General features: G+C 41.3%; 1 protein-coding gene across 2 annotated transcripts in view; it reads left to right on the top strand.

Annotated features, from left to right (window-relative positions):
* Positions 1-11,560: 11,560 nt before the first annotated feature.
* The window catches only part of PLOD2 (procollagen-lysine,2-oxoglutarate 5-dioxygenase 2), a 106,392-nt gene continuing 91,329 nt past the window's right edge, over positions 11,561-26,623 (top strand). For both annotated transcript variants that reach the window (XM_075201918.1, XM_075201919.1), the window contains exon 1: positions 11,561-11,722. In XM_075201918.1, coding sequence (XP_075058019.1) covers positions 11,608-11,722 — 115 coding nt within the window. In that variant the 5' untranslated portion in view covers positions 11,561-11,607. The remainder of the gene's footprint in view (positions 11,723-26,623) is intronic.

Here is a 26,623-nt window from a genome sequence, read left to right on the forward strand (position 1 = left end):
CAGCACCGCATTTTAAAATTTACCTGGCGCCTAGTTCCCGGCTTCTGGTGCCAGGTAGTGACGTCACGACGCTGCCGCTGTGAGTGTAGAATGTAGAGGAGCAGAAGACAGAGAAAGAAGCAAGCAAGAAGAGAAAGGAAAGAAAATGAAGAAACTAAGGTGAGTACAGGAAAGAGGAGGCTACAGAAAACAGGAGGGGACGGGGGACGGATGCTATACATATGGGGGAGAGAACGGAGGCTACATAAAGGGGGGGGGATGGAGGCTACAGCAAGGAGGGAGAATGGAGGCTATACAAGGAGGGGGGGATGGAGGCTACAGCAAGGAGGCAGAATGGTGGCTATACAAGGAGGTGGGGATGGAGGCTACAGCAAGGAGGGAGAAAGGAGGCTATACAAGGAGGGGGGATGGAAGCTACAGCAAGGAGGGAGAATGGAGGCTATACAAGGAGGGAGAATGGAGGCTATACAAGAGGGAGAATGGAGGCTATACAAGGAGGGGGGGATGGAGGCTACAGCAAGGAGGGAGAATGGAGGCTATACAAGGAGGGGGGGATGGAGGCTACAGCAAGGAGGGAGAATGGAGGCTATACAAGGAGGGAGAATGGAGGCTATACAAGAGGGAGAATGGAGTCTATACAAGGGGGGGAATGGAGGCTATACAAGGGGGGTGTGGAGGCTATACAAAGGGGGGGAATGGAGGCTATACAAAGGAGGAGAGAGAACGGAGGCTACAGAAAGGGGGCGAGAGGAGAGAACAGAGGCTACAAAAGGGGGGAGAATGGAGGCTACAAAAAGGGGGGGAGAATGGAGGCTACAAAAAGGGGGGGAGAATGGAGGCTACAAAAAGAGGGGGAGAATGGAGGCTACAAAAAGGGGGGGAGAATGGAGGCTACAGAAAGGGGGGGAGAATGGAGGCTACAGAAAGGGGGGGAGAATGGAGGATATACAAAGGGGAGAGAATGGAGGATACAGAAAGGGGGGAATGGATGCTAAAGAAAGGGGGGAATGAATGCTACAGAAAGGGGGGGAATGGATGATACAGTAAATGTGTGTGGGGGAGAATGGATGCTACAGAATATTGGGGAGGGGGAGGAGGCTGGAGAAAATAGGGAATTGGGGGATTACAATTAGAAATGTCCTTGAGTTAGAGACTCTGGGGTCTTGTACTAAAATAGTGTCATGACAAAATGCAGCTATGCATAATGAAGCACAGCTTTAATTCACCTTGCTGGGGCTACTCTAGGATAGTTAAGGAACCATTTATGTGTTTTAGTATTTGCACTCTATTTGGCTCTCCTTTGTTGCCCTCTATTAGTATATTTAATTTTACATCTTCAGAATACATTAACAAATGCAAATAAAATAGAACGGTCTAGATTATCTGTCATTTAGATTACCTTTCTCTATTTATTTGCATGTGTTAGTATATTTAATATATCATCTACAGAATACATTAATAGACAGCAACAGAGGAGAGCCAAGTAGTGGCCAAATACTAAAAAAAAAAGCCAAGTAGTGGGCAGGGGGGCATGTGAGTAAAGCTGGTGTTATGTGGCTAGCATATGTGACACAAGCTGATGGGCAAGGGGTGACATATGTGAGAACAGCTAGTGGGCAGATGGGCATGTGTGAGTGAAGTTGGTGGGCAGCGGGGTACATGTCAGTGTGTAACAGGTGAGTGATGTCATGTTTTCTTTTCTTTCATTTGTTTTGTTCTGAAGTCTAGCATTTGGAGCCTCCCCTCTAGATATCCTGTGTTTGCTCCTGGGCAGCAGTGAAGCCTGGACAGCATTCTGTATCAGACATCAGTGCTGCGTCAGACATCTGGAATGCATTGTAGCCAGCCAAGAGGAGGTAAGAGTTATTATTTTTAAGTGTGTTAGGGGCTGGGAAAATAGATTATTTTTTTTATTTTTTTTGGGGGGGGGGTGGGGGGAGGGGGGCGGCAAGCTTAAGCTTTGCCTAGGGTGCTGGGCAACCTTGCACCGGCCCTGAGTATAGGGCTCATGATTGCTCCTGGGTACCCTTCAATTCAAGTAAATTGTTCACATTTATGAGAGTGGCGGCCATTTTCTTGACATATAATGAATATCTCGTACTTGCCTACTCTCCATGGTAAATGTCAGTGCATATGTGGGCAACTTTAGAGGGAGGGGGGTCTAGCCGGCAGACGGCCTATCCTATAGGGATGAAGTATAGTGGTTTGAAAGTACCTATGTGCATAATAGAGGAAGCTGTGTGTAACTGCAGAGAGTGCTCATATAGAAAGGCTGTGTGATATAATAGAGATGCTGTGTGTCTTTATACAAAGAATGAGTTTAGCTATATATGACCTAGGCATGATGAGCATTTGCTAACAGAATAGGGAAAAAGCAAATCCTTCCGGTGAAATGTAAAATCCGTATGGTTGAATATGACTGTGAGCAGCTGAATTTCTGATTTAAGAACGATTTACCAATAAGGTATTGTTGGGAGAAAAAAATCTGATCCATTATTCTACAGTATGTGAGTGTACCTTGTTCATATACAGTTATCACCTACTGTGGTTGTGCTTGAACCATAAAAAAAATGAGGACAGGCAGGATTAAACCAGTAGTACTGATGTGTTACGTTTCCTACACTGCTGCTGTGACATGGTGCTTTTCAGAGCTCTCTCAAAGGCTTTACACAAATTCATACTTAACTCTACTGAAATGTCACTGACACTCCCATATTTCAGGTAGTTCTCCCGGACCCCCGGGAGTGCAGTCCTTTCTCCCGGATCCCACCCTGGAGGGGAGGTATTTAAAGTTGGCAAGTATGCAGATTATAAATGTATCATTTTCAGCTAGTGCCCAGAATGGCTTTTTTTTTTTTAGCAAATAGTTAGTTCTTTTACCAAAAGTTTTATAAAACTCTTATAATAAGCTGACTGAATTGAAAGTGACATCATTGTCTCAAGAGCACATACACCCCAGACATGATCTGCCTGTGGATTATGCTTTGTTCATCTGTATGTAGATTGTATTCAGTATATATTTAGTTATACGATCTATGTACAAATATTAAAGGTTTAATTGCACAGCTTCACATAAGATAATTGTACGGCCTCTGTACAGCACAGCGGAAAGTTAGACATACTTGCATTGAGGCCCTGTTCCCCTTCATCTGTCTGGCTTACCTCATGTGAACCCGACTCGCAGTACTCAAGGATGTTTAAAATATGACATATATGTTAGCAGGAAATGTACTTAGTATGGAATCAGAGTTTAGGAGCATTGTTCTCTAACAAATAATAAGTTAAGTGACAGTGTTAATGAAAATACAGACTCACTGCCCAGTAGCAAGCATTTCTTTTATTAATCACTGATGCCTTGATAAGCCAAGACAAGTAAGCAACGTATATAGAATAAACATGTCACTAAGTCACAGTGGAGGTGTCCTTCTGTGAGCTCAGCCAAGTTCTTTACAAACTAGTGGAATTTGAGGCAGATTGATAGGTTGAATTTTGGTTTAAAGCCTAAAAATGTCTGACTCCAAATTAAATAATGGATAACGCTGCAGGCGACAGGGCTAGTGTTAGGATATGAGGAGGGAATAGTGACGTGAGCCTGTTAAACAGAAAAATGTGGGTGTTCTATATAAGGATCACTTCATACAAGCCTTTTATTTGAATTGAGTGACACAATTCTATTGGTCTTGTAGCGCCTTGTTACACAGACTGCTGGGGCAACCGAAAATTTGATCTTCTGTATCTTTAAGTTGAATATTATTTCCATATCGAGAGCGAATATATATATTTTGCATGTTTTACTGGTGGAACGTGAAAAATATGAGTGTTGTTTGTTCTAAATAAGGATCACTTCATACAAGCCCCTCACACATATGCCTAGGGGCACTGCACAAGCCTGGTGAATGGTAAAAATCCTCTTACCGCTGCCAGCGAGTGACGCTGGGGAATTGAGCATCGCTCAGCTGCCCCGGTGACATTTTAATGATAAATTGTGTGGACAGTGTTTTTCTATCTCTACAATAGAAAATCATCAATTTAGCAGGGTCTTCATAAATAGACCCAGGGTCGGATTAACCATAGGGCTAACTGGGCTACAGCCCCGGGGCCTCGGGCATCCAGGGGGTCCTTTTAAGTGCTCAGCAGCAGTATTGATCGGTCCGGGTGGCGGCGCCACCGGCCCGATCAATGCTGCTGAGCACTTTCACTGCGGTCATTCCCCGGCGCGCTGTAGTCTCCTTACTGAGGAGATCTCGTGAGTCTCACTCTCACGAGATCTCCTCAGTAAAGAGCATACAGCGCACCGGAGAAGGACTGCAGGAGAAGGAGGTAAGTGCCTTGGGGGCGGCTCGGCTCACCGGGGATGGCGGGGCAGCTCAGATCACGGGGGGCCCTCACGGGGGAATGGAGGAGCCCTTAGCCCAGAGGCCTCCATTCCCTTAATCCGGCCCTGAATAGACCACACAGTATGAAATGCCTTTCTGTGGAATGGTGAAGCTAAAGAGGAACTCAAAGATTGTATCTCTACGAAATAGTCTGCAAATATTTGTTTGTAATTTTGCTGCAATTTCGCTTATCTACAACACAAGTAAATTTGCTGTTATTCTTGCAGTGTCTCCCCTCCCCCGGTTTCTAGTAAACATTTCTGGATAAATAAGAAAACACAACTCCTAATTATAAATATGCAGCCCCCTTAAAACAAATTACTTTTTATTTGATATAACATAGGAAAAAAGATGGCATTAATTTTTTTGTTAATGCCCCTTCATATTTTCACTGAAAATTGCATTAGAGTAAATTCATATATTACCTATATCATCATCATAATCATCATTTATATTGCACCATTGATTCCGCAGCGCTGTACAGAGAACTCATTCAAATCAGTCCCTGCCCCATTGGAGCTTACAGTGTAAATTCCCTAACACACACAGAGAGACTAGGGTCAATTTTTGATAGCAGCCAATTAACCTACTAATATGTTTTGGGAGTGTGGGAGGAAACCGGAGCACCTGGAGGAAACCCACGCAAACACGGGCAGAACACACATATTCCACACAGATAAGGCCATGGTTGGGAATTGAACTCATGACCCCAGCGCTGTGAGGCAGAAGTGCTAACCACTTAGCTTCCAAGCTGCCCAAACTATCTTTCATAACCTTATTTTGATAACACAGTATTCATTTACGCAAGCGTGATGCAAATAAAATTCAGCCTGGCAAACACATACATGTATTATGTACTAAAACTAAAAACAAGGTCACTGTCCCGCTGTCCTGAAAGTCAGGACTGCTGGTACATATGTCACACTTTGGCGAGCAGGCGCTGCACACATTTGCCATTAGTGTATGTAGCAATGCAGGTTTTTTCTGTAGGAGGTTGGCCTAGCGCTTTTTACCTGCTAGGCATGCCCCCAATGATGCACAGCTACGCCCCATAATGGCATGGCCACACCCCTTTGACACTGCAATGCTGCTGCGCATCGGCACATAGATTTCATGCTAGTTCACAATAGGGGAGCCCGATGACTTGCCAAATGGAATAGTACCTGGAAAGTTAGTGGAAAGGCAATATATTGTAAACTTCTTAGATATTACAGGAGATCTCCAGGATTGTATTAAAAATAATCTTCCATTGTCATACCTGAAAAAGGGGAGCTAAGTATTTGATGTCCTGCTTATACAACCTTGGTATAGAGGGTGGTTCAGGGCTACAAATGACCTAAACTTCTCCTTTATATATAAGTGTTAAAAATGTGTTTGTTAAAATGAAGACAAAGGGATGTATTTATTAATACCCCACCCACCCCCAATCAATAGGAAATCTTAACGTGCAATTTTTTTAAAAAAATGTCACAGTGCAGGTGCACATTTAGGGTTTTTTTTTGAGTGTCCCAGAGCCCCCTATCCCCGTCACCGTGCTTGTATCAATTCCTCCGGTAATCAGAGATTTTCACATTGTCTGGTGGCCCTATGAAGTCACTGGTGGTACTTTTTTTTTTTATTTAAGAAAAGTGGGCGGACCCAGGAATCCGTCCCTCTCCACTTACTGTGTGAATGTAGGGGCCGTGCAGCCTATTACTGCAGTGCAAAGCCTCTACTGGTAGCCCCACAGGAAAAGAGAAAGTAGTTTGTGGCTGCCCGACTGCTCTACAGAATTCAGCAAGAGAAAAGTAAAAGAAAGTTAAGTAACAAAAGAGACAGAGGAACTGTGATGGGGATAAACGGAACAAGAGGGGTAGGGTAAAGAGAGTTAGAAGTTTATAAGGGAGAAAATAGAGAAGGGAAGGGGATTTTCCTCCTCTATTCTGTGGCCCATACATGCCTATAATCGTAGAAAAGACAGACACTAAACAGAGCAAATCCTATACTCAGGCAAGCAGCTCATTGCCTTCACTTTAAAATTTTTCACCATCCCACTCCTGACTCTTGTTTCCCCCATGTTTGTGTCCACTGTGTGTCTGTATCTCTTGTTCATACTTGCCTACTCTCCCAAATTTCCGGGAGGCTCCCGAATTTCCGGGAGAGAGTAGGCAAACCCGGAACCCTGTAAAATGCCGAAATTCACGGCATTGAATTGCAGGGGGGGGGGCTTAATCATGCTATTAAGCCCCGCCCCCGCTATTCAATACTTTGAATTTCTGTATTTTATAGTAGGGGCGGGGCTATAGGGCTATAGTGACGTAATGACGTCGTCACGCCCCCTCCTACTATCTGTCACATGATCTGTACTCCGATGTCCCGGAGTAGAGATTTAAAAAGTAGGCAAGTATGCTCTTATCCCTCCACTCAGTGTGTCTGTATCTATCATCTTCCCCTATCTCTGTTTGTGTTGTTCTCTTTCTCCAATGTTGTTTATGTGTGCATAACTCTCTCCCCTTTGTGTTTGTTTAAATCCATTTCTTTCTTCCCATTTGTGTGCCTGTGTCTCTCTCCTTGTCTCCCCTTTTTGCAGGATTCAGGGCATATTTCTCTTTAATAAATAGACCCCTAAATCTTGTACCCGATCCTTTCTTTGATAGAGTTTTAGAAGCACATTCTTAAAGTCTCCGCGCAGATAGAATACCATTGTATTTTACTGAGCATTAAGGCTGTTACGTTGACATTTACATGACGCAAAACAAAGTGAACTCTAATTACATTACTGTCAATGAAGTTTCATATTTTTTCCCATTACAAAAATGCTTTATTCTCTCTGCTAAAACTGCGCCATGTAGCAGCCAATAGCTTCAGTCTAGTCACAGCTTTAAGCTGTTTTGTCTTTGCGCTTTCCACATCAGTTCAAACATCAATAAGCCAAAATATTTACATTTATACCTACGTAAACATTATCACGATTTTAAACAAGCAGATGAAGAGAAATAAAAGTGCCATATATCATTTTAAAATAAAAGGTGTTTATTATGGTTGTGACTCCTACCCTTATTTCCAACTGGGTGACTTTTGTTTTTACAGTGTACTGTATGTACACAATGGTGTTGGCTCCCAGACATAGAAGGGTTGGGGGAGGTACTGAAAGGAATGTCAGCTCCAGTTTGCTAAAAGGAATGCCAACTGATTATAATGATAGCAAACTGAACTTTAATGTATATTTTAAAAATATACTTTTATCACAAAACTTTAGTAAATAGACCCTTCAGTAAATAGACCCTAAAACATTAGTATATGACATTACTTCTTCCGTAGAAGGGGTCATTGTAACAAAGTAATATTAGCTAGGGCTGCCACATAGGACTGGCTTTTTCCTTCCAGAATTTGAGATAAGACCCCCTCCTCATATGTGTAGAAAGAAACAAGCAGAGAGGTAATACTCTGTAACACTGTACTGTCAGTTACATCATGATTGCCCCTTTCACGTTGTTCTTACTGTATTGGATTTATAAACTTATTATTGCTGTTATAAGTGGCAGCAGCCATACTTCCCCCACTATACAAAGCTGTAAATACAGTGTTCCAATCCAAGTGCAGAGGTGATAAGCTGGAGGCTAAGATCTCCTATTAGTTATAGTGTAATGTGTATATAGAGACCCTTACAACCAATACAAAATGCCACCACTAATTATACTAAGTCCTAACTTGTAGATTTTGATATATCCTTGTAAAAATCAAAATTAAGGTTTGAAATGACAACCATCCTTAAGTAAGGAAATAACCATATATTATATGTTGTGCCGAATAGGTTTGATGCCATGACTTAAATTTAAGGGGGGAATTCAATTCCCCGTATTCCCGCTGCGTTAAAACTATTACCGCTAATACAGTAGTTTTAACCCGGTTTTCTTCTTGCAGCTCAGGGAGCTGCGAGCAAAAATCCGGCATTGAAACTACTGTAATAACAGTAATAATGCGCAGGCCGCGTTACTTTCACTCGTAACGGGCCCAATTGAATTCCCCCCTAAATGTACTCTTTTTTCCTACCTATTTTATAACATTCAAATTTTTTTATTGAAGAAAATCAAATAGCTACATAAAAAGTTACACAGGAAAGATAGAATTGTTACAAGGACAAGGCATATGGTAAGTTTTGGTACAGTGTCAATGTCCGTGTCATAGGTTTCTTTCCCACCTATTGATATTATGTTAATATGTCAAGTTTAAACTGGGTGAGAGTCTGACCCGTGATGTACCAATGCATAATGCTTTACATGATTCTGATTTGTCATCTGTTACATGAGAAATGTATTGTTTTATTACTAAGACAATAGATAAATATTGCTTATAAATAAAAGAAGTATGTAATCCATAACAATGTGAACCTTGTTTGGGTGTTGGCATTTTAGGACCCCCCAGGACATTACATATTTTGTTATTATGCTAATGTTGTTTCTGCTGCACAGACATTTCAGCTGCTTCAATGATAAAGATAAGTTGTACTTTTAACTGCAGCTATAACCCATAACCATGAGAGGAGTGACCAGGAGTGACCATGAGAAGCACTTGAATGCCCTACAACCCCCACAACCACTGCAGGACATATCTCCGGACTGTCAGGAATGTGTAGAATGGCTGGCAAGTCTCCCAAAGACACAAGGCAATTAGGAGCATTGTCATTTCTATTATTTCATGTTAAGCAGGGATTTGCTTTACCTGTTGGATTTTTGCATAAACCAATAAGTATACAAAATACATTCAGGGTTTTAGAAATACAGAATCAGAATTCCCAGAGTTATTTCAAAATAAAAAGAAAGCATTTAATCATGGTCAGACGATCAGACAAACTGACAAGCATAAGATTCCGGGCCACTTAACCGCTTTTCATCAGTGTGCTGTGCTTATTTGTGTGGCCAACACACAGACTTATTCAGACAAAATTCATTTGTAAAGAGCAGTGGGCTCACTGGCGAGTCTGTGAAAGTAGATGATCCCACTGCAGCTGACGGGAAAATTATTATTGGTTTTATAGCTGCGAGTTTTGACTTGGACTATTCATTGGATTGTTGCTTGTCCTAACCTTTCTTTTGGATCTAACCATTCTCTGGGTTACTGCTGACCGACCGTTCTGGATATTAAACAATTATGGTTTGCCAACTTGCCCAGCTTGGACTCTTCTTAGACACTAGACAATATTCCAGGCTTGTGTGAGTATCTCCACTTCCTTGTAATTTACTCCTTTGTACGGTTTTGATTATTGTCGCCAATATTTTCTAGTGTCATTCAGAAGGCATATAAAACAGCTGTCATTCCATAGCAATCAACCATTATTCCACATTAAGACAATTGAGTGGTGGGGTACAGGTATGGGGGAGCGCATATGGAGTTGATTTAGGGTGAGAAATTAGGGAATCTTGGAGTAACAGGGCTGTTATTCATGAAATACCAGCAGTTTTATTGACATTTTTGGACTGACATAGTGTATAAAACAGTTAGTATTCCATAGCAATCAACCGTCATTCCACATTATGACACTTGTGTAGTGGGGTAAAAGTATGGGGAGCACATATACAAAGGATTTAGTGTTTGGGATTACAGGATCTGGGAGAAATAGGGGTGTTTATGAGACAAGTGCAACTTTATATTTTCATTTCTGCATTCACATGGCATATAAAACAGCTGTCATTCCATTATAATCAGCAGTTATTCCACATTATGACACTTGGGTAGTGGGGTACAGATATGGGGGAGCACATATGCAAAGGATTCAGGATGTGGGACTAAGGGATATGAGAGAAATGGATGTTTTTATGAGATAAACGCAACTTTTATTGACATTTGTGCATTATAAATCAGCTGTCATTCCATAGTAATCAGCAGTCATTCCACTTGTGTAGTGGAGTACAGGCATATGCAAAGCATTTAGTGTGTGGGATAAAGGGATGTGAGAGAAATAGAGCATACTTGCCAACTCTTACGGGAGACATGCGAAATTCGAGTCGGTCTCACGGACTCCCCGGAGAGCAGGCAAGTCTCCCGCATCCCGCAACTGCCTGGCCTAAATGACGTGACTCGCGATGAATCGCTTCATTTTGGCCCTGCCCCAAATGACAAAACGGCATTTCCGTCACGGGGTGGAGCCAAAATGACACGTTTGGCTGCACCCCACCCCTTCCTGCCCTCTAGTCAGACCCCCCTCCCGGACTACACTTGCCGAAAGTAGGCAAGTATGAAATAGAGGTGTTTCCCATGAAACAATTGTAAAGCACTATGGAATCTGCTGGCACTATATAAATAGATGATGATGATGATGATAATGATGAAACACCAGCAGTTTTATTGATATTCATTCACATGGCATATAAAGCAGCAGTGCTAACCACTTAGCACGGTGGCTAAGTGGTTAGCACTTCTACCTCACAGCACCAGGGTTATGAGTTCAATTCCCAACCATGGTCTTATCTGCGAGGAGTTTGTATGTTTTCCCCATGTTTGTGTGGGTTTCCTCTGGGTGCTCTGGTTTCCTATGACACTTCAAAAACATACTGGTAGGTTAATTGGCTGCTAACAAATTGACCCTCATGTGTGTGTATGTGTGTGTGTGTTAAGGAATTTAGAATGTAAGCCCCAATGCGGCACGGACTGATATCAGTGAGTTCTCTGTACAGCGCTGTGGAATTAGTTGCACTATATAGATAAATGGTAATAATAATAATTCCATACTAATCAGCTGTCATTTCATGTAGTGGGGTACAGTTGTTGGGGAACCGATATGCAAATAATTTAGTATGTAGGATGAGGGGATGTGAGAGAAATAAGGCTGTTTCCCATGAAACATCAGCAGTTTTATTGACATTTCTGCATTCACATGGCATATAAAATAGTCATTCCATAGCAAACAGCCGTCATCCCAAGTCATTCCACATGTAAAACATGACCAAGTGTCTTTGCAATAAGTGTGTGGAAGATATAAATCATAGGTGTAGGATTTTTTAAAATATACAAAAAAGTTTAATTTGCTATCATTATAGTCCATGGGCATTGGTGACTGGAGCTGTCATTCCTTTTAGCAGCTCCCGGGGTTGGTGGTCTCTGATTACTTAGCACCCCCTTCTTGCCCAGGTCAGGTCCGACAGATGGAGAGGTGGAGCCAGCTCGCTGCTCTCTGTGCAGCTGCTTATTTACCTCATTAGAGAACACACTTCAGTCATTCTCTCAGCTGCTGCTGCTACTCCAGAGAAGGAAAATGCCTCGGGGCTGTTTTCTATTCCATCTCTTGTTATTACCCATTTATCTAATTGTGTTATCTCAGCCTGCCGAAGCCACTGTCACTGAAACAGAACAGTCTCCAATTCCCACAGGTAAGAAATATATCAATATGAAACTGATCCACAGTATTATATTTTACAAAATCAAGACTAGAGCTAGGGAATGTTAACATTTTACATTTGATGTAAGTTCTTATCTGAGTTTATGTTAGTTGCTCATATCACTACATTTTTGCAATGACTATATGTTGTTTCAGACATTAAACAAGTTTGATTTCAAATGTTCTGTACCTAGTAAGACTTTTGCATGCTTGGGCAATGGACAGAAAACGTATTTGATTTCTTTGTAAGGTGTTACAGACAGTGATTCATTGAGAATTCAGCTCTGATGGTTGCTAATGGTCCCAGACACTGGGCTGTGTTTATTTAACACATTCCCCTGCACGTCCACACATTCTGCTTGAGTTCGATCACTCTTCTTGTGCTATTACTTTAAAATGTAATATTTAGTATTATCTGCCAAACTTCATGTTCTTTCTTTCCCAAGAAATCTGGAATGTGTTTTGTATGATGACTTTGTATTTGTGCTATTATTAAAACATGTTTGTAAATTATGTCTACTTAACAAGCATATGCTTCTATTGTTCTTGATAGAGAAATCTAACACTGTAGAGTATAAGTACAGTTAGATTGCTTGTTCTAGAAAGCAGTTGTTCAGTAGTAGTCACACCCTACCATGGTTGCTGTATCGCTGTTTTGTTCAACTCTGCTATTAAAAAATGTATGCTGCAAATAATCCAGTAAAGTATCTTCTCAGCCCAGTTAATGCCTATTTAAAGTGACATTATGCCAGCTGTACACATCAATGCTACAAAGAACTATTAATGTAACATTTATTAACTTGAGACTTATTAAAGCAGGGGTTCTTAACCTATAGGTCAAGACAAACTATTTAGGTTGGGTCACCATGATCCTTTTTCAGAACACCATGAACTACCCTGTAAAAGAAATAATTGTATAGAATAATACTGTCATATTTTGTGCAAGACTTCATTTTCCTATATTATATACTATTTGTTAAGGCGGTGTGGTTATTAAAATGAAGTACATTTTACTTTGCAAAATTGTAATGAAGTCTAATTCCCATGTGCGGTGGTTAGGGAGGGGTTAAACAAACATTACAAATTTTGCATATTGGTGTTAGTAATTTTTAAAATGAAACCTTAGCTCACAATTTGTATTACTGAGAAAACTTCAGAGTAACTGATCTTCAAAGTGTCTCGCTCTGTAGAGAATTCTGCCTAGCCAGGGTGTCCACCGTGTGGCTTGCTTTCACTGCAGGAATATTATTGGGCACAATTGGCTGCTGTGATCTTAGGAAGCTGACAATCTTTGACTGTATTCTGTAACCTAGCAAGACTTCATGTTTGGTAAGTGGATCAGCTTGTAGTGTACTACTAGTAAAAGCATGGCAGCCATCTGTTCCAATGACCCCTATACCCAGTAGCATTTGCAAGGCTGATGGGTAATCGGCCTTAATAAATATATTTAGTGATTCTCATTTTACATTAATATAAGACTATATTTGGGCTCATTTGGACTTCTGTCCTTTAATTGACTGATTTGCAGTGGTAATGAAGCAACAGTCCTTCTGTATGCTCTGTTAATGGGTTTTAAACAGTTAAACTGATTTCTGAATAAGATCCTTGTGGGAAAAATACACTGTAAATTGCAGGAAATGCATAAAAAGCTGGATTGGCCATTACACTCTGCTTCTTCATACAATATTTGCTTTGTTAGTTTGGAAAACTGCTGGTACTAACTATCTTCTCAGTGCAGAGATGTGGTGTGTGTATATATATATATATATATCTGATTTGATCCTGTATATACTAGAACTAACATTTGAATCAATACTCGAGAAGTTTTTATACCTGGAGTGCTAAAACATGGTTGGTTGAGCAAAACCTTTATAAACGCTTGTACAATGTTCCATCTTAATAACATGTATATTACATTTCTATGAAAAAAGTCACGAGGATTCTCTTGCTAGTGGTTTGTTCAGGCCTCGTCCACACAAGTGATTTTTTTTTTTTAATTGTTTTTGACTGCTAGATAAACATGGATTTATCCATAATGGGTTAACGAATATATAGCTCCCTATGCGAGCACATAAGTGCGTTTGGAAACATTCACTAAGGGGCATATTCAATTGACGACGGGATCGCCGAAAATCCCGTGCTCGAAAAATATTACCGTTAATACGGTAATTTACTCGCTGGATTTCAGCTCGCAGCGAATCCTAATTGAATTTGCCCCTATGTATTTACAGTAACAGAAATATCAACACTGATTTTTAACTAGTGCAATGTCTTATTCAAATGAACCACGATGCACTCCTCATATCAAATATCAATAACAATAAAAATCATGTCAAGATTTGTCATACAATTAAAACAAAAAAACACATTGGAGACATGTTGCCTAATGTTTCCCCAGAGTCTAAAATTACAGTCACCGGGCAACTCTTGACGCCTAGTGAAGCAGTAAAAAAAAAAGTGTCAAACCATGTATCAGCATTAGGGGTATGCGCCAAGACAGTGTTTGGTTATTAAGGACACAGGTATGACAGTGTCCACAAGAATAATTCTACCAGTTACCAATCTCATCTTTCCTTCTAAAATATGATCAATTATCATTGTGGTTTAAAAAAATAGGCCAGGACAGCCACGAAAATATGGGAATGCACCATCATGCAACATTAATTTTCTATAGAGTAACATGATCTCTGATGTAACAACTGACTGGTGTAGAGAGAGGATGGTTTCATACTCTCAATTTGTATATTCATAGCTTCATACTGAGTGGGATTCCTTGTTCTATTGATAAAGGCAGAGCTCTTTGTTCTTTAACTTCACTGCTGGGCTAGGTGTGCCCCTCCCTTTTATCTCTATAACTATGTGTTGGAGGAGGTGGTGATTGCATGTGCGTACTATGAAGGCAGTATTTTACTTTTTGAACACTTTCTTCAAAAACGCAAGTCTAAAATAATACTTTCTTATCTTTCTCCCTCTTTCTGCATGCAAAATGCAATGTTATGGCACAGTACTACTTCCTTTCAGACCTCTCACAGAAATTTACAGTCTGTGAAACTCTTCTCCTTGAGGTAGTGGTGGGTAGCTGTGGATGATGCTTCAAATCTTTCTCACTGCCACTAACAGAACTCCTTCTGTGTGACTGTTCTGTGTGTTTTCGGGCATTCAGAAGGAGAGTTTGGGTTGAACAGCTGCTGTAAGATTTCTGACTCGGGCCCCTATTTATTAATGACCTTTTCTATCCTTATTGCAATGATAAGGATTGAAAGATCTTGTGTATTTATTAAAAATCTTCAACAGAAACAGCAGTCGCCTATCTTTCCTATGGTCACTATCTCAACTTGGCCACCTTTGCGATAATGACTGGAGGGGAGAGCCGTAAGATGCTGTGAGGCATCCGAAGATCTCTCTACCACAATGCTCTCTCCATAGGAGCAGAGCTGAAGAATTACACATACAGTACATTACCATATGTGTATTTACATTTTTAGAACTTGTTATTTTGTGGTACAGAGCTTTCCCCATACACATTTATGGGGACTGCTCTGGATTCTGAAGCAAAATGCAAAGCGGCAGATAATGACGATATCTGCAGCAATGTACTGTTCATAAATTTGCAGGATGCTAATAATTGTGTCTTTTTTTCTACAGGAAAATAAGGTTTAATAAATGGTCCCCTATGAAACTTAACTTAGGATGGAAACTACAATGGGTTAGAAGGAGGCAATACAGCAAATTTTCACAATGAAAGATACAATCTAGATATAATAACGTTTTTAATATAAAATAAAACCTGAAAACGTTTTTAAATGTAGTTCAGATTTTTCATTTTAAAGTCACAAGGCGTCAAGTTTTTGTTAAAACCTCATGCATTACCAGACATGAATCGCCAGTAGCATATTGTTGTTTTTCCTCCTCAAACCACTTGGCATATGCATTTCCACATTGTGCCCACATTTTATTATTGCCTTTTTTTTTTTTCTTTGAACATTATCGGGTATAGTTTAGGGCATTGCTCTTTTTCATAGGAGTGGGGGGGGGGGGGTCAGTGAAGGGTTAGTTTGAAGTAAGAATTTACACTTCTCATAGGTCACTCAATCTCTGTCTAATATATTTGACAGCTAAGGCTGCCGGCGTCTGCACACTATGTGCAGGTCTGTTCGGCAGAGACAGACAGGGAGAGTGTGCTGCCGGGCTGCTAATCGGAGCAACCGGGCAGCACACTCTCTCCCTCTGCCGAACGGACATGCACATAGTGTGCAGCCGCCGGCGGCAAGCCCCGGCCCCCCCACCTGGATCCGCCACTGCAGTAGAGTGAGGCATGAAGTTCAGTCTTAGGTTTAGGTTTTTTTCAAATCCCAGACATAGTTTCAGCCTTGGTCACTTCTACATTTAAACATGCATACATGACACAAGGTCCTTTTCAATCAGTCTCAGACAATTAAATATACCAAACCCATCTATAAACAGGAACAGTATAATAACCACAGAAAAAAATATAAAGAAAAACTACAACAGTTATACAATAACCAGGTGATACACAATCATTTGAGTTCATAACTTACTTCAGGCACAATATTTTGTTACTACATCTGATTCTTTCTTCCTCTGGGCCCGCTAAAGAAAATAGGTAAAAAAAAATCTTACCTTGTGGCCAGCAGACTTTTCTCCAGTGGGCACCAGAGGGAAAGGGGTTCAAGTGAAATGTAGGTATCTAATATCCGAATAAGGCACAAAGTCTTATAAAGTCTTCTTGAAGTAAATATGAAGCCTTTATTGCATTCACATCGGATGTGGACATCTCTCAAGCAGAGAGAAGTGTGTCCTTGTACAGACAAGTACAAGCTTTATAGCTATTAGCAACATATGTTACACAGTGTAATGATATTTACTCTTATTTACAGTTTCCTAATATGGTAAACAAGTTTCTAGTTCACATTGGCTACCTTGGGATACAGAAGAGCCTACAACTGACATTGTTTAAAGCATATGTGGTGGCGTCGTAAATCTTACTTCACCTTATTTTGTCGACCTTTCTCATTGACCTTTTTTAAACCTAGAGGTGAATAAGTTTGTCCAGCTGCCACTAACAATACATCTGTTCAGACCATGTCAACTTTTCAACCTTTCCAGCTGCGTTCTGAAGAGAACAGAATTGGACACCCTTTTTACCTTCACTAAAATATAAGTATATTGTCTTTATTAATACAATATTAACCATAAACAGTTAATATTGTGTCAATCAATTTGGCTTCCACAACAATAGAGAGCCCTGTCACGGAGGAAAAACGTCCATTTTTGCCGGCATTGGAACTTTTTGCCTTTTCATAAATCTGCTCTTAACTCCTATTTTTTTTTTTTTTGGGTTATTTTATTTATTTTTTATTCCTATTCTAGATTTGAAGTTTTGCTAAGCTCTTTCAAAGTTTTCAAGAATTCAGTTACTGTCTATTAAAGCAATATTCTGTATCTACATTTAGCAGGCAAACTGCTATTATTTATTAGAGGGTGAGATGTGATTGGGCTGAAGAATTAGACTGTGTATTACAGAAAGTCTTGTCTCCTAGTGTGATGTCCAGTTTCCAGTGATGCCTTGTTCCCTGAATATCTTATGCTAGGTACACACTACAGTAATTTCAACCAACTTTTTATTGTTTTGTACTGTTTCACCCTGTATAGTGTACTGTTTGTATGGTGTACGGCGCTGCGCAAATCTTGTGGCGCCTAACAAATAAAGGATAATAATGCCAAGCGATTTTACATGTGATCGATAGTCCGATCGCTCGGTCCATGGACTGCATATACACTAGCTTTGTTTAGGACGATAAAGGGAAGAGCGGATGTCCCTTTTGCGACTTTTTACAGCCATGTTGTCGTGAGCACTGACTGTAATTTTGTATGCACTGTTGTGGATCGGTCGGAAGTTTATACACACTACACAACTGAAACGAGATTGGAACGAAAATATTAAATGGTCCGACCAACCAAATGAGGCAACAATCGTCCATTTGGGCAGACTTTCGACCATCGTGTCACTACACACACTGACCCGACTTTTGAACGAGTGGTCGTATGTTGGCTGATTGAGCCGATTATTGAACGAAAACCGTGTAGTGTGTACCCAGCTTAAGACTCAAACTCCCACAGATGAAGACATAAATGTACTAATGACTTGTGTGGTTTGTTTTTGTATATATTTTTTTTTTCTTGGTGATCATTCTGTCCTGTTCTAAATATACCTCCAGGTAGTTTACATTTCCAGCTGAACATAGTTTGACATAAAATTGGTCCATTCTGAATGTGTTGAGCATCTGTCTGCTGTTCAACCTTTCTCTCATGAGATTCTTTCTGCTTTTCTGCCTGCTGTGCCAGTTCTGCCTGTGTCTTTACTCTCCAAGTCAAAGCCTGCTTTAGCCGTTGTTTCTAAACCTGAAGATTTGTCCAATGTGTTGTCCTCTGATTCGGAAACAAATGTCTTCCAAGCGTCTATTTGTAGTCCTTTCGGTGGTTCTTGTTCCAGTTGGCTCTGACATCGGTGTTACTGCCACTCCTTTGTTGAATCTGGCGGTATCCTAGTTAGTCTTGAAGCTGGTGGTCTACTATACTGTGCATTGGTTTCATAAGCTCTCTTTTACTGATTGAGTGCTCTGCTGTTTCTTACATTGGACCATGGTTGCATGAAGATGCCAGTGTATACATTGTCTTGATGGAGAGGGTTGCACCATTATAGTGTAAACAAAAGCACCTGACTGGAGAAGGTTGAGAAAGATTTCTCAAGTAATGTTCAGTTCTAATACAAAATAGACAGGAAACACAGTAAGAATTGGAGCTTGCTGAATCTTGACCAAATATAGCAGATGTGCCACAAACAGTCTGATTTTTTTTTCTCGATATTAGCAACTAATCCAGTGTGGGCTAACCTGTGACACTCCAGGTGTTGTGAAACTACAAATCCCAGCATGCTTTGCCAATATATAGCAGCTTATTGCTGGAAGGGTATGCTGGGACTTGTAGTTTCACAACACCTGGAGTGTCACAGGTTAGCCAACACTGAACTAATCTGTTTATTTGATCTTGTGAAAGGAAGAATCATGTCTGCTGATGATGGTTATCTTCGAGTGTCTGTAGTTTATATAGGTCTGCTGTGGGGCCTGTACAATTTTTAACCTTGCACATGAGTGGTCAAAATAGTAACAGATCCATAGAAAGATGAAGCATAGAAACTACTGGTAATTTACCTCCTATTTAGGAATATCCTAATGTTTCTCTTCAAAAGAAAATCTATGGGCAATCTGTAGTAAGCAGGTATCCACGAGGACTGGGGACCTAAACTCTGAAATGTTGAACTTTGTTTTGTGTACTTTTGAGGTTAAGGACATAATAGAGACTAATACATGTTTATACTAATCTGTATGGGTAACAATTTAGTGGTGGTTAGTGTATGCAGAAATTAGTTACATTTACAGAAGTCATTAGTGGAATATATGTTTAATTTAGCTGTAGAGTTTTGCATGTTTTGATGGTGGAATATAACCCTAGTGTTTCACACAATTCCCATATCCCACCCCAACCACACAACAGTGCAGGATGCATTCACAAGGCCATTGCCCCAACTCTGTTGTTTAAAGGCTAAATTCTGCTGTATTCACAAATACACTGTGGAAAAGCAGAGTTTAAGGATTATATCAGCAGAGCTTTGCACCTCTGTGATGTGGCATTCTCAGTTGTAAAACTTTATTTGAGCTAGAACGTGATTTCACTCCTCTGTAAGTTTAGGGAATGTCCAGTCATCAAATAATAATCAGCAAGCCATGTAATCCAAATCTCATTTCTGTTCTGACCGTTCAGAACAGATCTCCCTTTATCAAGGCAGTGTTTGTTCTAGTGCGAAATATAAACAGAGATCGGTCTCCATTATGTTCATGTCTAAACAAGATTTTGGAAACCTAACTACTGCAAGTAATGTTTGCAATTTGGAAAATTGCTTCTTCCTGCATCTTTTTGCTAATTAGAAATGCAAACAAAAATATTGACAGAAGAACTTGGGCACAATGCACAGTAGTCGAGCTTAAATAAAACCACAAGACTTATAATATACATTCATTCACCATGTTCTCAGTATTTATTGCCCTCACTCCTGCTGTACCAGGCTCTGCTAGAGTCCTCAATTTTCCATACTGTCCTTTGGTTGATGTCACTATTTTAATATTTTTGTCCATGTACAATTTATTCCCTCCCCGCATCCCCCAACTGTTTCAGCTTTCAAATAATTTTTTGCATTGATATATTTGGTATTTTTAGCCTAATAAAGACTTGGCCACAGAGATAAGTATAATAGGTTTTTACTAAAAGCCTATTCATCCAGTAACACCCACCCCACCCCCAAGACACTCGCAGAATCTTTCAGATATTTGATACCATTACAAGGGAGATAGGATTGATGTAGTTACTTGCATATGTTGTGGCAGTAACAGGGTTAAATGATGTGTGAAATGTTTATAAGGAAAGATACTGTATTCCAGTAATAAGATCAGTGCTGTTAATAATACTAGGGATGTGCACCGGCGACTTTTGAGGTCTCGTGTTTTGTGTTTTGGATCCGGATTTTCATTATTTTTGGGGTTCGGATTTGTCTCGCAAAACACTTGACGAAAGGTCTCGGTTCGGATTTAAGGCTTTGGATTCGGATTTTTTTTTGGAAAAAACATAAAAAGTTTAAAAATCAAGTTTTTGGGCTTATTTTCACTCCTATGCTATTAGTAACCTCAATAACATTCAATAACAAGCATTTCCACTAATTTACAGTGTATTCTGAACACCTCACAATATAGTTATTAGTCCAAAACGTTGCAACGAGGTATCTTTCTGGACTGCGTAGAGGAGTGGGTCACCACAATATATATAATAGGAAAACCATCAACTTGTATGATTCGCACCAATAAATGTACCTGGACTGCGTAGAGGAGTGGGTCACCACAATATATATTAAAAACCCTGAACTTTTATGATTCGCACCAATAAATGTATCTGGACTGCGTAGAGGAGTGGGTCACCACAATATATGTAATAAGAAAACCATCAACTTGTATGATTCGCACCAATAAATGTACCTGGACTGCGTAGAGGAGTGGGTCACCACAATATATATTAAAAACCCTGAACTTTTATGATTCGCACCAATAAATGTATCTGGACTGCGTAGAGGAGTGGGTCACCACAATATATATTAAAAACCCTGAACTTTTATGATTCGCACCAATAAATGTATCTGGACTGCGTAGAGGAGTGGGCACTGGGCACCACAATAAAATATATAAAAAACCTTCAGCAGGTCTGCATTACACTGCACATACGGCTGCTCCTCCATCCTCTCCATCATATACATGTTGGAGTTTTAGCGTGTGAAAACCTCTTGTTTTTGATAATGTCAGTGCATTTTGAATATTTTTCAATTTGCCCCACACCACTGAATGTACTTTATCTATGATACGCATCTATCTATCTTGACTGCGTAGTGTGGTGGCCCCGGTACACAATTTGGTACCGAGGCCACAATATAATTAAAAAATTGGGCATCAACTGTCACCGTTGTTTAATATCTGATACACCTAAATATGGACTGCACAGTGGAGTGGCCCCGGTAGTAAATTTGGTGCCGGGGCCACAATACCTCCTCCAACTTCCAAGTGTAGTGTTTATAAAGACAGACAGCGTCGAAGTGTTATTAGTTGACTTTCTTAACCCTAAAATTGTCCCTGTTGCAAATATTCGTGCAATGGACAGTTACTTTTTTATTGAAAGACTCAAGCTTTCAAGTGTAGTGTTTATAAAATATAAACAACAATACAGTAGTTTTAGAGCACGTCAATACCTCTTGTTTTAAATTATGACAGGGCATTTTACTTTTGGTTTAATTTCTTGAATTTGTTTAAATTTGGTTTTACTTTTTGAACATGGCAAACGACTGTTGATTGGTCATATAATGCAAAAAAAAAAGGTCCAAGATGGAATTGTCCTTGGGCCCTCACACCCACCCTTATGTTGTTGAAATAAGACATGCACACTTTAACAAACCAATCATTTCAGCGACAGGGCCTACCAAACAACTTTGGCTGAAATGATTGGTTTGTTTGGGCCCCCACACCAATAAAACAATTCATCTCTCCCTGTACAGACTAAACAGGCTCTACTGAGGCAAGATGTCGTCCTCATCCTCAACCTCTGATTCCTCTCCCCCCTACAGTGTGTACTTCCTCCTCATCACACATTATCAATTCGTCCCCGCTGGACTCCACAACCACAGGTCCCTCTGTAGTATCTGGAGGGCAGTGCTGTACTTCATTGAGGAATTGATTATTCATTTTTATAAACATCATTTTTTCAACGTTATGAGGAAGCAACCTCCTTCGCCGCTCACTGACCAGGTTCCCCGCTGCACTAAAAACTCTTTCCGAGTACACACTGGAGGGGGGACAACTCAGGTAAAATAGAGCCAGTTTGTACAGGGGCTTCCAAACTGCCTTTTTTTCCTGCCAGTAACAATATGGACTGTCTGACATGTCTACTTGGATGGTGTCAGCAAAGTAATCATCCACAATTTTTTCTATTGTGACAGCATCCAATGCAGCGAGAGTAGACATGTCTGCAATGGTTGGCAGGTCCTTCAGTCCGGACCAGATGTTATCAGCATCCCCGCCAGTGCCTCTTTTGGGAAAACTGAGCTTTTTCCTCGCAGCCATAGATGTGGAAGAAAATGAGGGTGGAGCTGTTGGCATGTCACGGTCCTCTTCAGAGGACAATCTCCTGACCAGCAGGTCTTTGCATCGCTGTAGACTTGTGTCCGCCGGAAACAGAGACACAACATACGCTTTAAACCGAGGATCGAGCACGGTGGCCAGAATGTATTCCTCTGACTTTAAAAGAGTGACCACCCTCGGATCCTGGCAAAGCGTACGAAGAGCTACATGCTTGATGTAATCGCAATGGCTTACCAGCTCCTCCCTCACTTTCTCCAGCTGCTTCTGCAACAGCCTGATCAGGGGAATGACCTGACTCAAGCTGGCAGTGTCGGAACTGACTTCTCGTGTGGCAAGTTCAAATGGCTGCAGAACCTTGCACAACACGGAAATCAGTCTCCACTGCGCTTGACTGAGGCGCATCCCCACTCCTTTGCCTATGTCGTAGGTGGCTGTGTAGGCCTGAATGTCCTTTTGCTGCTGCTCCATCCTCTGCAGCATATAGAGGGTGGAGTTCCAGCGCGTCACAACCTCTTGTTTGAGGTGATGGCAGGGCAGGTTCATGCTTTTTTGATGTGCCTCTAGTCTGCGGTAGGCACTGGCTGAATGCCGAAAGTGTCCAGCAATTTTGCGCGCCACCGCAAGCATCTCCTGCACACCCCTGTCACTCTTGAGGTAATGCTGCACCACCAAATTAATGGTGTGGGCAAAACATGGGACGTGCTGGAAATTGCCCATATTTAATGCCCGCACAATGTTACTGGCATTGTCTGACACCACAAATCCCCATGAGAGTCTAAGTGGGGTAAGCCACTGGGAGATAATTTCCCTCAGTTTCTCTAATATGTTGTCAGCGTTGTGCCTCTTATTAAAGCCTGTAATACACAATGTTGCCTGCCTTTGCACGAGCAGCCATTTTGTAGTTGCTGCTACTGATGCAGCTGTTGCTGTTGCTGCGGAAGGGGATGCATCTACCCAGTGGGCTGTCACAGTCATATAGTCCTTCGTTTGCCCAGAACCACTTGTCCACATGTCCGTGGTTAAGTGGACAGTGGGTACAACCACATTTTTTAGAGCACTGAGGACACTTGATCGTACTTCTCTGTACATTTTTGGTATCGCCTTCCTAGTGAAGTGGAATCTCGACGGGATTTGGTACCGGGGACACAATACCTCCATCAACCCTCTAAATCCCACTCCACTGATGGCGGACACCGGGCGCACGTCTAACACCAACATTGCAGTTACAGCCGCAGTTATACGCTTTGCAATAGGGTGACTACTATCGTATTTTGTGGTCATGGCAAACGACTGTTGGACGGTCAATTGTTTTGTGAAAGACTTAGCGGTCTTACGACTTCCCCTCTGGGAAGATGACCGACCAACAGCAGCAGTGGCAGTAGTAGGCGTACCGCTGCAGGATTCCTCGGATGAATCCCGTATTGAGGAGGACTCAGTCTGGCTGCTGACTTGGGCTGCATGACTGAATCTGATGGAGATTGTGGAGGAAGTTGACGAGGAGGGTGTTGCTGGTGTGTATCCAACTGGACCACGGGATTTAGGTGTCCCTGTACCGATGAGGGTCCTAGCCCAGTTCCTGAACTAACCACTGAACTATGAAGGTTATTCAGGTGACGTATAAGGGAGGATGTTCCTAGGTGGGCAAGATCCTTACCCCTGCTTATTTGAGCTTTACATAAGCTACATATGGCCATACATTGGTTGTCTGGATTTGGATAAAAATAACTCCAGACCGAAGAGGTGCATTTTTTGGTCTTCTGACCAGGCATGACGATGGGCTATTTCATCCCATGGACATCAGCTGTTTCCCCCCCTGGTGCCTCATTTACAATAACCACATCACCATCCTCATCATCAAGTTCCTCCACAGCGCCAGCTACATCATCAATAGCCTCCTCCCGAGCCACCTCTTCCCGTACAGTGATGGGAAGGTCAGGCTTGACAACCACCAACATCCTTGGACTCGCCTTGTGGATTTGTGATAATTTCTCTTTAGAAGGCAGAGTTATTTGCTGTTTTGTTGCTGACAGCATAACTCTCCAATTTTTTGTAGGGGGGGAGGAGGAGGAGGGCTAAGATCCGTGTGTGAAGCTGAACCACTAGTCATGAACACGGGCCATTGCCTAAGCTGTTCCTTGCCACTCCGTGTCGTAAATGGCATATTGGCAACTTTACGTTTCTCCTCAGATGATTTAAAGTTTCTCTTTTTGCTACTTTTTCTTGACTTGGGCTTTTTGGATTTTACATGCCCGGTTCTACGAGATTGGGCATCGGGCTTGGAAGACAACGTTGATGGCATTTCATCGTCTATGTCATGACTAGTGGCAGCAGCTTCAGCATTAGGAGGAAGTGGGTCTTGATCTTTCCCTACTTTATCCTCCAAATTTTTGGTCTCCATTATATGTAGCACAAGATACTGCAGAATGTGTGAACTTGGTAATATTGCAGTACCAATGGACTTATACTGCTGGATTGGTTTTGCAAATTTGGTTATAATTATATATATTTTTTTTAATTTTTTATTTTTTAAAAACTTGGGAATAATGGGGAAATAACTATGCCCTTAGAAGCACAGAGCACAGGACACAGCACCACTGGACTGATACTGCAGAACACAGCACAGCACAGCACAGAACTAAACAGCACAGCACGAGATCTACCAGGACAGAGGACCACCTAACACACCCTCCCTCTACCCTGATCAATGCCCGAGTGAAGATGGCGGCGACTAGCGGGGAATTTATAGGATCCGAGTATCGCGAGATCCGACAACGGGATTATGAGTCAGAGCCTCAGTTTCAGATTTGAATTTGGCACCAATACCCGGATCTGTCTCGGATCTGACTCGGATCGGCAACATTCGGGTGGGCTCGGATTTCAGAAATCCGAGTGCGCTCATCTCTAAATAATACCCTGTTCACACTGCCTCAAAAATCCGGTCCGGAACAGCAAATGAAACGAATACCCGACGCATTTCGTCCTCTCAGAGGACGAAAAGAAGCTGTCAAGGAGGGGGCGTGGACAAAATTGCCCCCCCTAAAATAAAATTCTAGATCCGCCCCTGCTCTACTGAATGAGGTTCCCACAAACATTCCCTATAGGGTGTGAGTGTCCATAAAGGTCTGCAGGCGCTATTTTAATGCCTTGAATGTGTAAAGTAGAATACCTGCAGTTTTGTTTTCAGATTGCATTGCTGGTGAAACTGGTCAGGTAACTCATGATCCCTTGAGAAAATCTTTATTGAGAGGACGAAACGCGTCGGGTATTCGTTTCATTTGCTGTTCCGGACTAGTGTATCAGTGTGCGTGCACTGGCCAAATTTGCCCTGCATGCTGTTCCATCATTGCACGAGGACTGGACAGATAAGCCGTTTTTAATCTTGTTTTATGTACGAGCATATTATATCTAAGCCACAGTGTGAGGCTTCATTGCCCCTTTTCTATTAAAACTCTTTTCAATTTCACTTGTTGTGATGGTATTACACTATTTTGGCTATTTTTGAGTTTTAGCCTTCCCGAGTGGTGCTAGCAATTTGGGAGGAGCATCTGTCGGAGTCAGGACTATATGTTTCAGCGGTCCGCAACAGACAGCACCCAATTGAAGGTCTATGAGCACATATACCAGGCCATTGGTATATGAATATCTGGTACGGGAATTGCACACATGTGGAATATTTTGATGATATACATTTAATGCACTATGTGGGCGCCCTTTTCTCTCTTTGTATTTTATTAGGCTGATACCTGCAGATAGGTTTCGAATGTATTGGGAGCTGCCATCTTACTGAGTATACAAAAATCTTTTTCCATTATTATCACTTTTTTATGTTTTTGCACTTTAAAGCGCCTGTAGAGCTTGGAAATTTGTTTGGGATATATATATATATTATATTTTAGTATTTAACATTAACGATCCATGCAAATCTGACCACGACAAATGGAAGTGTTTTAAATTAGTTTTCCCCCTTTTTTTTATTATTTTACTATCGGGGAGAGCGGTGCTGTGCTATCCCACCCCTTGCCCAATCTAGTACAGTGGTCATTGGTCACTGGTCCCATCTGCCGCTGACACATTATAGTTGTCCCACATACTTGCTTGTACTGGAAAACAATACTGTAAAGCAATTTTTAAATCATTCCACA

This window comes from Mixophyes fleayi, chromosome 3, assembly GCF_038048845.1.
Source record: "Mixophyes fleayi isolate aMixFle1 chromosome 3, aMixFle1.hap1, whole genome shotgun sequence".
Taxonomy (NCBI): domain Eukaryota; kingdom Metazoa; phylum Chordata; class Amphibia; order Anura; family Limnodynastidae; genus Mixophyes; species Mixophyes fleayi.